Source organism: Emys orbicularis, chromosome 5 (genome assembly GCF_028017835.1).
Source record: "Emys orbicularis isolate rEmyOrb1 chromosome 5, rEmyOrb1.hap1, whole genome shotgun sequence".
Classification (NCBI taxonomy): domain Eukaryota; kingdom Metazoa; phylum Chordata; order Testudines; family Emydidae; genus Emys; species Emys orbicularis.
This window is the reverse complement of record NC_088687.1, coordinates 28,264,006-28,276,889: the sequence shown is the minus strand read 5'-3', so window position 1 is coordinate 28,276,889 and position 12,884 is coordinate 28,264,006. Positions and strand designations below refer to the sequence as shown.

The window sequence follows — 12,884 nt, the reverse complement described above, 5'->3', positions numbered from 1 at the left end:
GGGCGGCCAGGAGGCTCCACACACTGCCCTGCCCCAGTGCCAGCTCTGCAGCTCCCATTGGCCGGGAAGCAAGACCAATGGGAGCTGCGGGGGGCGGCACCTGTGGGCGCGAGGGCAGCACTTGGAGCCATCCATGTGCCTAGGGGCTGCAGAGACCTGGTGACTGCTTCCTGGGTGCAACCATACAGCGCCAGTGGGACCCAACAGCCCGGAACCCCTCCTGCACCCCAACCTCCTGCCCCAGCCTAGAGTCCCCTCCTGAACCCAACCCCCCTCCTGGAGCCTGCACCCTGCACCATCCCAAGACTCCAACCCCTTGCCCAGAGCCCCCTCCTTCACCCCCAAATCCCTCATCCCTGGCCCCACCCCAGAGCCACATCCCTCACACCTCAAACCCCTGCCCCAGCCTAGAGCCCCCTCCTTCACCAGAAACCCCTCATGCCTGGCCCCATCCCAGAGCCAACACCCCCAGCCAGAGCACACACCCCCTGCACTCTGAACCCCTTGGCCTCAGCCCGGAACCCCCTTCTACACCCCAAACCCCTGCCCCAGCCTAATCAAAGTGAGTGAGGGTGGGGTAGAGCGAGTGATGGAGGGGTGGGGGCGGGGCCTTGGGAAATGGGCAGGACAGGTGTGTTCAGTTTTGTGCCGTTAGAAAGTCGGCAACCCTAGCCATTCCTTGTAGATAGTTATCAAAGCCATGTTAAGTAGACTTGAATCTTTAACGTTTGCCTGTATTGTTAGAGAATTAAGAGTAAATGTTAAGTGAATTTATCTGTGTTTTCATGTCTCTTGTTAGAAGTTTAACAATGTGATCTAATTAGCCTGTAGATGCTAAAATTCGGTTCCTGTCTCATAATGCTTCATTAATGTATTCTATTAAGATGGGACTTGTGGTAATATTATTATTGTCCTCATTTCTCTTTGAAACTTGTAATTCCACATAGTGAACTACCCATGAACTGTTTTAGTAATTTGAATGGCTATTGTTTAATGTATTGTCTGAGAAAGGACCCATTGAATGGAGATCAAACTGTCGGCTTGGTTTCATCAAAGCCCACTTGGTGGAATTACCTGTCACCACCTCGCCTGCTTCAACTATAAAAGAAGCTTCAGGCCTGATCCTTTTCATCTTAGAGCAGCTTAAACTTTGATAGGGAAGGTCTAAAGCCACAAGACTGAGGGCTCCAGATTTACTCTGGGTTTACCCTGGAATTCTCATGGAAGAATGTGAACAAACTCTGCACCTGTGCTACCTATTGAATTATAACCTTTTAAATTGATCCCAGAAAGAATTTTACAAATCAGCAGCCTCACCATCTCTGCTATGAAACTGGCCTAAGGATTATACACACATTTGTATGTATATTGAGTTTTTAACTCTTTTTTCTTTTATTAATAAATCTTAGATTTAATTAATAAGGATTGGCTGTAAGCGTGAATTTGGGTGAGATCTGAAATATTCATTGATCTGATGGGCAATGGTCCTCTGGGATTGGTAGAACTATAAGTATGGTGAAATAAGGTTTTCAATAACCCCTCACTGGATTGCCTAAAGGGGACTGTATTTGACTTCTGTTTAACCAGCGTGGTATTAGAGAAGTTATTTTGTTACTGGCTTGGGAAATCTAATTATAGAATAAATCACCAATCTTGGGGTGAGTCTGTCCCAATTCTTGCAGTCTGCCCTGTGCTGGCATTCTCAGCGTGGCCCATCTGGGCACCACAGTCACAACTACGTAAACCAAATAATGATTTGATTAATCAGTCACTTGTCAGAATACTCAGCATGGTATCACTGCTTTCCTGTTTTGAAAGTTGTGGTTTAAAAGTACAGGAAGAAGTAATACCTGTTACCAAGATAGATTTTTGCTGCACATCCTGTTTAGTAAATTGCTTTGTGGACTTGTCACTTTCCACTGGTTGTTGTGAAAATGTGCCATGTTCCTGTGAGTTGTGATTATTCCAATAAAAGAAAGAATGAGCCAATTAGATTCAATCCTATGATGCCTTTGTTTAAACAGTCACCTGTAGTACTTCACTTGCTAGTAGTTTGAGTTTCAGTGTATGAAAACTGCAGTATAATTCTAACCTTCCAAGTTTCCTGTATTGGATTTACAGTTTAGACATCTACTATATCCGGGGGCGGGGGGGGGGGGGGGGGAGGAGACACACGATGACACCATTGTCTGATGATTCAAGGAACAGAAAAACAAGTTAACTATCGGCATTTATTCTGTCTTATGTTCTTATAGGATGGCAGCAGAAATAGTCATGAGAGAATACAATAGACTTAGAGTAGACTAGCATTAGCAAGATATTAAGAACAGGAGAATACTCTTTCCAAGACAGCTTAGTACATACAGTGATACTTGAGAAGCAATAGTGAAAGTTAACACACATACATGCAAAGACAAATTTGAGGTTGTTTCTTTCCTTTGTTGACTTTTTCCAGATAAGTCATGCTTTGCAACAATCAAATTAAAATACATACAGCACTTTCTTGAACTGTAAGTACAGCAGGCGATGGGAAGAGTCTTGTATACAGAGGCTCTACGACGCACAATCCGGAAGTACAGGAACACCTGAAATAGTGGAGAAAAGAGTTCCACTCAAAGCAGAGATTCAGAATACCATTGGTTTTGTTAATACACTACCTTGAAATTTACTTAACTTTAACGCTGCTTGATTGCTTATCATTGCTTCTAGTGCAGACCTGTATATTTTAAATAAATCTGCCTCAAATCAAGGAAGCTGGAGAGGTATGAGGACAGGATTTGGCTCTGAGTATTAATGGAAAAAAGAATAAATCAAATACAAGAGCTAAGCCTTTTCCTTTTGTTAGACGAAGATCTTCACTATGTGTCTGAAATTCAGACCTTCCTTCATATGTGTTTTCTTCTTCCATAAAAGGTGAAAGTATTTGCCTACAGTTTTGGAGAGATTTTTAAAAGCTCCCAGCATTGGCTTAATTTCTTTCACTGAAGTCAAGGGGAGTTTTTGCACTGACACTAATGGGAGCAGATTTAGCTCAGCACTGAGTGCTTTTGAAAATGCCACCCAGGAACTACACTTTCTCCATAATCGACACTATTTAGCTTTGTGCAAACACAAGAATCACAATCACGTAAAGTTCTGCTACATGGTAATATCCCACAAAGCTACATCAGAAGCCTAATCCTGAACAAGTGAGTAAAGTCCTAGCAAACAAATCCCTTTTACAGGTGTGAGACTACATGGTGGAGATGAAGGAATGGTTATTCACCCCACCTATTGCCAGGGCACTGATCGAAGGGAGACTAGCAGATGTGGCAGTTGCTTTTCTCTGCAGCTCACTCAACAGTAGAGCCATGTGGGTTCCCTGTAGTAAACACCACTGGCCCCATTCCTGTTTGCATTTGACATGCTCTGTTCCTTTTGCCAGAGCTGGCCTTATGGGTGGGTGATGTGGGTGACTGTCCAGGATGCCATGGTCGGGGGGTGTTGTGGTCAAGAGGCAAGGAGTGGGGCAGGCCTGGGGTGCGAGACCATGGAAGGGAGCTTGGGGCAATGGGGCATGTGCGTAACAGCATCCCGCAATTGCGGGGGTGGGGAGGGGAAAGAGGAGCAGTTTATTGAGCACATGCCAAACATTCCATCTTCCTGGATGCACTCTATTCCAGAGGCCAAGCTGATTGGACAATGAGATTGTCAAATCAGTGCTCATCCCCACCCTAAAGTGGTAAAATATGCACTTCTAGTGGCTGATCCGGGGGGGGGGGGGGAGGGAGGAGAGATGGGGGTATGGTGCTGGCCAGGAGAGGCAGCAGGGCCCAGAGGTGATGTGGGAGTGGGGAGCCTGGGGAGCAGTGGAGATGGGTGTGGAGCCTGAGAAGGCAGCGGGGGTTAGGGGCACCAAAATACAAGTTTGCCCAGGGTTTGCCATTTCCCCTTAGGCCAGCCCTGCCCTTCACATTTCTGTCTCACTGCAGAATTTTGAAGTGCCATCTAATGTGGAATGCCCACCTGCTACCTGTGGTTTACCAACAGGGCTCTCCCCCCACTAACAGATGGTCCTTGCTGCTTTCTGGCCTTGCATTTCCTGTCAGGCACTTTGCCCATTCTAATGAGAATACTTTTCCTTTTAAATTGGCTTGTGTCACTAAGGTAACTCTCACTCATTATTACTAGGGCCCTACCAAATTCACTGCCATGAAAAACGCGTCATGGACCATGAAATCTGGTCTCCCCCCGTGAAAGCTGGTCTTTTGTGTGCTTTTAACCTATACCATACCTATTGCACTGGAAGACCAGCATTTCTCAAATTGGGGGTCCCAACCCAAAAGGGAGATTCAGGGGGGGTTCACAAGGCTATTTAAGGGGGGATCATGGTATTGCCACCCTCACTTCTGCGCTGCCTTCAGAGCTGGGTGGCCGGAGGGTGGCAGCTGTTGGCTGGGCACCCAGCTCTGAAGGCAGTGCCCTGCCAGCAGCAGTGCAAAAGTAAGGGTGACAATACCAAACCAGGCCACCCTCACTTCTGCGCTGCCTTCAGAGCTGGGTGGCAGCTGTTGGGTGGGCACCCAGCTCTGAAGGCAGTGCCCTGCCAGCAGCAGTGCAAAAGTAAGGGTGACAATACCAAACCAGGCCACCCTCACTTCTGCACTGCTGCCTTCAGATCTGGGCGGCTGGAGAGTGGTGGCTGCTGACTGAGGGCCCAGCTCTGCAGGCAGCAGCGCAGAAGTAAGGCTGGCAATACCATACCATGCTATCCTTGCTTCTGCGCTGCTGCTGGCAGTGGCTCTGCCTTCAGAGCTGGGCTCCCGGGAAGCAGCTGCCGCTCTCCAGCTGCCCAGCTCTGAAGGCAGTGGCGCTGCCAGCAGCAGCGAAGAAGTAAGGGTAGCAGTATCGCAACCCCACCCTACAATAACCTTGTGCCCCCCCAACAACTCCAACACTGTGACATTTCAAATTTAAATAGCTGAAATCATGAAATTTACTATTTTTAAAATCCTATGACTGTGAAATTGTACAAAATAGACCATGAATTTGGTAGGGCCCCACTTACTGCTGTGGTTCTCTAATACAGAGTCAAGTAAAAGGCTTATCTGCCGCTTCCCCAAATGCATATTATAGATGGCCAGCTTAGGCCCAAGATGACGTCCATTAGTTACATAAAGGGTGGGTAAAGCACGATCTCCCTTATATATTAGATACAAATCTGTTCATTGATTGCATTTTCCATCATCTCTACCATTTGTCCTAGAAGTAAATTGATACATCACATCAGAGAAGCCTCTTGATTTATCAAACACTTACAAATATGTATTAAGTAAGTGACAAACCTTATTAGAATATCCCCATTTGCTTCCTTCTGTTAATATCTCTCTTTATTTGACAAAGAGAACACACAGGACACCACAGGATAGTGCAGAAATCAGAGCAGATGGATCCCTGTTTAAAAAGACAACATATTACAGTCTGTAAACTTAAGATGTACATCTAACTTTTCATTGACTATCACATTGAATGGATTTAAACTCAGACTAGAATATGGGCTTTCAGTGCTGCCTTTGACTGGGATGACAGGGCCATTATGGGGGAAAGGGGGCGGGGAAGATACATTTTAGTTAAACTTCTTTTACCAAAGGATTTTTGTCCCAGATTCATAGAAATTAAAAGAGATACCAAACCCTACTTGGTTATCTAGTCCATAGCTCTGCTTTTTACCCCAGTAAGCCCCTCCCTTTCCTGTCCCGTCCCCCCCTCCCCCCCAAAAATATGCCCAATTGCTTGCTGTAGAAGGCAGAGAGACTGGTGCTGGTAGCAAGTTACCTCTTAAGAGGGCTGGTTTAGGCACCAAAGACTTTATTTACACAAATTAGGAAGCAGAGTTATCTAATGAGTGGAGTTTACCCAATAACAACCCCCTTTAGCAGATGGAAACCAGACTGAGAATAGAGACTGGAAGCTCTGTTAGATGATGAAGTCAGCCCAGCTCCCTACCTGTGCAGGATTGTTCCTTATAGAGTAACCTCTGGGGTTCTGTCCAGTTTAAATGTTTCCAGTGGTGGGATTTTTCAACCGGTAAACTGGGAGTCTAGTGTCCAGTTGATTTGCATTTAGGGTTAGGATGTATTTTCTGATATTCAGCCAAACTGTTCCTTTTCTTAACTTCATCCTTTTGCTAGTCCTCCCACCACTCCTTAACACACTGCTCTGTACCTTTCAGATCTTTGTAGTTATAGCCCCCACTATTATTGACTGTCAAAAACTATACATATTTAGCTCTGAATTTTCCTTAACGGTCAATGCAGGCTCCAAATTAGTTTCACTGCTCTTCTCTAATTTCCTTCCAATTCACCTGCATCCTTCAGGTATTGAAGATCCAGCAGGGGGAAAATATGTTCTGGATAGAGAAACTTTTGCCTTCCTGCTCTGACATAGCTCCAAATTTTTAAAAGATTTTAGCTCCTATATTTAGGCTCCTAAGTGAAGCGGCCAGGTTTTGAAGCTACTGTTGAGTCCTTTAGAAAATCATTTAGGTGCCTAAATAGAAGCTGAGGTTTGGGGTTTTTTTTAATTAGCCTATAATATTTCTGTATAGATCCCCAAAACCTCCTTGGCTTTGTGTTGTTATTGCTCTATTGAATTTGTAATCATATATGTAATTTCTTGGCCAATATCACCCTGAAGTATATTTCAGTGTTATTCCTTTCCATGTCTTTCACAGAACATATATACGTTTGCCATTTTTTTTCCTTAGGGACATTAGGCTGAATCTCATTTTATAATTTCATGGCCATATTTCTAACCTTCCTCAGTCCCTTCATATTATTCCTCTCCTGTGTTCATATCACATCCCAATTCAGTGTGATCTAGTCATTTAATTTTCATATATTAGCTCATCTTATTTTTTCATTTCTTAGGCTTTTCTGTTATTTGTATTATGGTACACAAGGAGTTAACTCCGGAAACTACAATACTATAACTTAAATAAAAACCACATACACAACAACCTTGTTGACTGAACCACACTTTTAGAATTCTGGCTACATTCTGCAACACCTTTTCAGCTAATTGGGAGAACATTTGGCTCAGAGATTCATGCTGAGGGAGTAAGAGTCAAGATTTAGATAAGTAGTTTGGGCTAAATGGAGGTTGATTCTCAGGTTAGTATTATGTACAATGTCTGCATTACAAATTATCCAATATACATTTAATTTAGATGGATATTTAAATGTAACCAATGCCTCATCAGAGGGGGTTCTCTCTATCTCAGGTACATAGCAAAACTCCACTTTAAAGGGTCATCAATTAATAATGGATAATTGCACTTATACTTTTCATGAAATTATCTCAGAGCCCTTTACAACAGTGCCAAGGAATGATCTATTTTACAGATGGGGAGAACAAAGGAAAGAAGAGCTAAGGGACTTGTGCAAGGCTACACGGTGAGTCAGTGGCAGTTGCAAGTAGAACCTAACTCTCCAGATGCCCAATCCTCTGCTAACTTCTAGACCACATTGCCCTCAAATCATAAGGGAAGACTCCTAGCAGCCGTGTTCAGATGCGGAGGAATCACACTGGGTGGAAGCTGGCTAATGAAAATGTAGCCAACTGATCTGCTTAGATCAATGACATGTTGCTTTAAGGGCTGTTCTTTGAGCATGAGCAAAACAAAATATTAAATAGTAACTAACAGGGATTCTGTATCTTGTCCGGTAGAGAGTCCTCATGGCAACGCTTTCGCTACAACAGCAGCATTCATTCATGTCACTTGCTACTTGACATCCAAGACAACAGAAACAGAATGTTCCACACAGGCCTGGATAAAGACAAACAAATGAGGCTCACTCAATGTTCTCCCCTTCATTCACGCAGACAGTTAACTTTCACCACCACTTTTAGGAGAGATGTAGAAATGCCTAGAAAATTGGAAGGAGAAAGTTAGGGATGTGCCAATGGGCCAGAGCTAGTGCAAAGGAGGGCAAGATCTTTGAAAGACCATTATAGCAATGTCATGTGAGGCTTTAATTGGCAACTCTTCTCTCCCTCCCCCTCATAATGAATGAAGGCCATTTTTTCACTTTCAAAAAAGGTGTGTTTTTATAGTAGATTAGCACACACACGCTTTAGTTGTCTCACTGTAAAATTCTAGTGAAGGCAAGGCATTGTAGTTTTTACCATGATGTAACTAAGCGAGGTGAACCACAGGTGGGGGAGATAGAGTTGAACTTGTGTAGATACATCACAAAAAGCTACATGAGCACTTTGCCTCCACTAGGATTTTACAGCAAGATGGCTAACCCATGTTAGTTATCAGCTGTAAAAACACACCTCTCTGGAGCGGTGACCCTCAGCAGATCCCGATGAACTTTCTCTAAGTGGGGCTGGAGTACAAGTAGCTGCTTTGTGTAAGAATGATTGGGTGATGTAGCCATCTAGTGACTGGCTCTCAGAGTGGCTATAGGAAATACAACTACAAGCCACTCCTTTAAATAAATATAAAATAGACAAACGGGATTCCTCCATCCCCCATTTAAAGTCATACCCAGTAAGAGACTGAAGATATAATAGTAAGCCAAACATCAAGCCACCCGAAGCCAAAACAAAAATACAATATTTGACTATCCACTTACAGACTCCACAGTCACTGCAGCAGTCCATCAACCCGGTCTGCCAGGCATTACTTGGTGCATTAGCCACCGTAAGTTGGGGCTGTACAATGATGACAGAGGGAGAGGCCATGTCTACTTTCACCAGCTGAGTTCAGAAGTTTACATTCTGAAAGGAAAACAAGAAAAGGAACGGTTTTGCAAGTCTGTTAGGGACTAGCTGTAGTCAGGGTGTCTTGTGTCATTGTGGTGACACAATTGGAGGAATGTTACTCACATTTCTTTGGGAAATGGCAACATGTTTCTCACTTCATTGGAAGCAATGCTGTCCATTTGATAACTGGATAGTTTTGGTGGACACATGAGGTCAAATTGTTGTCAATGGAGTTGGACCAGGGATGAATTTGGCCCATTTTTAGTCCAGGTTATGAGTGGGTGTAAATTTTCATTCAAAAGCACATTTCTCCCTCACATCACACTGGGGCATAGTTCATTCCTGATTCAAAGGAAAGGGTGCCACTAACTGGATGGCAACAACATATCTTCCAGCAACACCTACTGGTTCCTTGGCCCTCTCCCAGGTGAGTTCTGACCTACTCTGAGCCTACTTAGCTTGTGTGATCTGAGAACATCACAACACAACACACTATGGATGTTATCACAGAAACGGAAATCTCTCTGTTGCTGCTTTTCTGCAAGAGAACACCCTGGGACCAGAGATTAGCCCCCAAGTCAGGATTTTCCTGCTGCAGCTAACCCTCAATCCTTCCCTCAGGCAAACTTCCTTTGATTTCATTGATGACCGATCAAAGTCAAGAATTATTTTGGCAGCAGTAAACAGCATTTCAGACAACAATGGGCAAGATTCATGAGGGGGACTTTGGTGCTGCAACACTCATAGTTGCAATGCTGAACGTTCAGGTATCCTGCTGCCACAGGGAATTCACAACACAGGCACCCAGATCCTATAGAGTGCAGAGGGAGACTTAGGTGCCTAGAAAAGCAATTCACAATAGGCAGCACACTAATTTTTAAAATTTTATGGCATTAACCTTCACTGGAAGCATTAAACATAAAATAAATAAATATAAAATGAATTTTCCTCATTTGAAGAAGGATTTGTGGAGTTAGGATATTTTAAAATAAAGTCATTAAATGATTGTACAAAGTCTTAAAGATAAAAATAAAGTGTGTGTATGTATTCCATGCCTTTTCTCATTTTTAAGGGAAAATATTTTTAGGCAGTTAGTCCCAGATCCTCAAATGTATCTAGGTGCCTAACTCCTGCCGATTTCAGGAATAAAGGGCAATATTTAATAATTTATGCACAGTGAATGACTCCAACAGGAGACAGCAACCTGCCTGAGAATACCCCACTGCCCAGTGGTTAGGGTACTCTCCTGGAAAGAGGAAGGTTCAAGTCCCTGTTCCACATTAGGAAGGGGGGCGAGGGGAATTGAACCCAGGTGTCCCATATCTAGGCTAAGTTCTCTAACCCAGTGGTTCTCAACCTTTCCAGACCACTGTCCCTCCCCATTTCAGGAGTCTGATTTGTCATGTACCCCACGTTTCACCTCACTTAAAAATTACTTGCTTACAAAATCAGACGCAAAAGTGTCACAGCGCACTATGACTGAAACATGGCCGACTTGCTCATTTTTACCATGTCATTATAAAATAAATCAATGTGTGTATAAATATTGTACTTACATTTTGGTGCGATACTTCAGCCTGTCTTTCACTTGTGAGCCTTGTCTGAAGCCCAAGTCCCAGGCAGCAGGTCTGAAGCACGTAACTTAGCCCCTGTGTCGTGGAACCCTGGGCAACTGCCCCGCTTGCCACCCCGTAATGCCGGCCCTGCACTTGCAACCCCCTTAAACCTGTCCCTTGACACTCCTCCCGGGGGTGCAACCCCCAGGTTGAGAAACACTGATCTAGATGATTTAAGTACTCCCTGCAAGACCTCTGAGTATCCCCAGGGGTACATGTACCCCTGGTTGAGAACCACTGCTTTAACCAATGGCTAAAAGTTCCTGAGGGGGGGCACCACCAACTCCATTTCTTATCAGAAATGGGTTAGGTACCTACTTCCAAGAGATGGTTCATGGCTGTGAATCCAGAACAAATGGAACTGTCTCTGTCCAGCCTGGACTTAAGCCCCACTCCTCAAAGGGATCTAAGAGCCTAGGCCACGCCCCTCTTCTCCGTATTTCCCATTACCTAGATTAGGCAGCTCCCCACTCAGCATTCCAGCTTTCGTGGACCCCATTCTTAGGTGCCTAACTCTCCCTATGCATTGTATAGGGAGCCCAGGCCTCTAATGCAGGGCAGTGGATTCCACTGGGTACCTAGGTGCCTAAAGGTAAGTCATTGCAAGGCTCAATGTTACAATGCCTGAATCCCTTTAGTCCATTTCTAAAAAAAGGCATTAAATAACCATAAAATGCATTAACAGTGGAGGAATAAAGACAAGTTATCTATGTATCATCAAACATTTCTCTCATTTTAAGAAGGAAATATGCTTGCTTCTAAGTCTGTTAAACAAATGTACAAAGTATTAATGACAGAGGAATAAAGGAGAAGTGTTATTAAATTTTTATAGTAATCATGCATTTCCTCATTTTTAGAGAAAATTAGGTTTTATGCAGGTAGTACATTTCTAAATAAAGGCTATTAAACAACTGCACAAAGGCTGCTAAGTATTAGTGATAGAGAGAGAAAATATAACCTTAAATTAGTTACATTTTGCAAGGAAGGTGCTGGTGTATAGACATCTTTCAGGGATCTCCAAGGAAGTTTTTTAAAAAGCACAGAAAGTAAAAAAGGGCAAATTAAAAAGGGCAAAGCAAAGATAAAAGAGTCTCACCACACAGTGTCACCACACCAGCCAAATGGCAAAAACCTCTCTTCTGGGAGCTTAAGATAAAGCAAAAAGAACAGGAGTACTTGTGGCACCTTAGAGACAAAGGTTATTAGAGCATATTTATTATTAAATAAATATCAATTCCAGCTCAGCAGTCTCTCGTTGGAGTCTGTTTTTGAAGTTTTTCTGTTGTAAGATAGCCACCCGCAGGTCTGTCATTGAATGGCCAGACAGGTTAAAGTGTTCTCCCACTGGTTTTTGAGTATTATGATTCCTGATGTCAGATTTGCGTCCATTAATTCTTTTGTGTAGAGACTGTCCGGTTTGGCCAATGTACATGGCAGAGGGGCATTGCTGGCACATGATGGCATATATCACATTGGTAGATGTGCAGGTGAACGAGCCCCTGATGGTATGGCTGATGTGATTAGGCCCTATGATGATGTCACTTGAATAGATATGTGGACAGAGTTGGCATCGGGCTTTGTTACAAGGATAGGTTCCTGGGTCAGTGTTTTTGTTCAGTGATGTGTGGTTGCTGGTGAGTATTTCCTTTAGGTTGGGGGGTTGTCTGTAAGCGAGGACAGGTCTGTCTCCCAAGATCTGTGAGAGTAAAGGACTCCAGCGAGAGACTGCTGAGCTGGAATTGATATGCAAACTAGACACAATCAACTCAGGGCTAAATAGGGATTGGGAATGGCTGAGCCATTACAAACATTGAATCTATCTCCCCTTGTAAGTATTCTCACACTTCTTATCAAACTGTCTGTACTGAGCTATCTTGATTATCACTTCAAAAGTTTTTTTCTCTTACTTAATTGGCCTCTCAGAGTTGGTAAGACAACTCCCACCTGTTCATGCTCTCTGTATGTGTGTATATATATCTCCTCAATATATGTTTCACTCTATATGCATCCGAAGAAGTGGGCTGTAGCCCACGAAAGCTTATGCTCTAATAAATTTGTTAGTCTCTAAGGTGCCACAAGTACTCCTGTTCTTTTTCCGGATACAGACTAACACGGCTGCTACTCTGAAACCTAAGATAAAGCAGGCAAAATCACCGGAGCCAATCAGAAGGTATTCTTTAAACATGTGACCTTTGGCAGACTCATATCTCACATTTTAAATTGCAGCATGTTTTCCTTATCGAATCTGAAGATTTTTCTAACCCCATGGTCTTTTATGGAATTATTAATTGTCGCATCATAAAACATAAATTAAAGACAAAACAATTAAAAGGAACAAGTATGTAATTTCTTTCTCAAACTCCTTTTTTCTTTTTAGCATTAGCTTTCTTTGTTTTTTAATTCTGGACCATGATTAAAGTTTCCTCTTTACACACAACTTCTTCAGCAATTGCCTTTTAAAATTCCTAATAAACACTGTTTGAGTTATGTGCCTAACCTTTATTCCGAATTCCCTTA

General features: G+C 43.3%; 1 protein-coding gene across 1 annotated transcript; it reads right to left on the bottom strand.

Moving 5' to 3' along the window:
• Window positions 1–2,253: 2,253 nt before the first annotated feature.
• PLAC8 (placenta associated 8) lies at window positions 2,254–11,521 on the bottom strand. The gene is made up of 5 exons (XM_065405610.1): window positions 11,464–11,521; window positions 8,622–8,766; window positions 7,683–7,807; window positions 5,325–5,433; window positions 2,254–2,585 (listed from the first exon to the last, which is right to left on the bottom strand). Exons 2-4 carry the CDS (start codon window positions 8,728–8,730, stop codon window positions 5,329–5,331), a joined length of 339 nt encoding a protein of 112 aa, XP_065261682.1. The 5' UTR covers window positions 8,731–8,766; window positions 11,464–11,521; the 3' UTR covers window positions 2,254–2,585; window positions 5,325–5,328.
• Between the last annotated feature and the right edge of the window lie 1,363 nt (window positions 11,522–12,884).

Bases quoted from the DNA above. Each gene is read 5' to 3' on its own strand.
- PLAC8 (XM_065405610.1), bottom strand. From the start codon at position 8,730: ATGGCCTCTCCCTCTGTCATCATTGTACAGCCCCAACTTACGGTGGCT. The intron at 7,808-8,621 runs GTAAGTGGATAG...GTCTTTATCCAG, and splicing joins CTGCAGTGACTGTGGAGTCT to GCCTGTGTGGAACATTCTGT. The intron at 5,434-7,682 runs GTTAGTTACTAT...CTTTTTAAACAG, and splicing joins GGACAAGATACAGAATCCCT to GGATCCATCTGCTCTGATTT.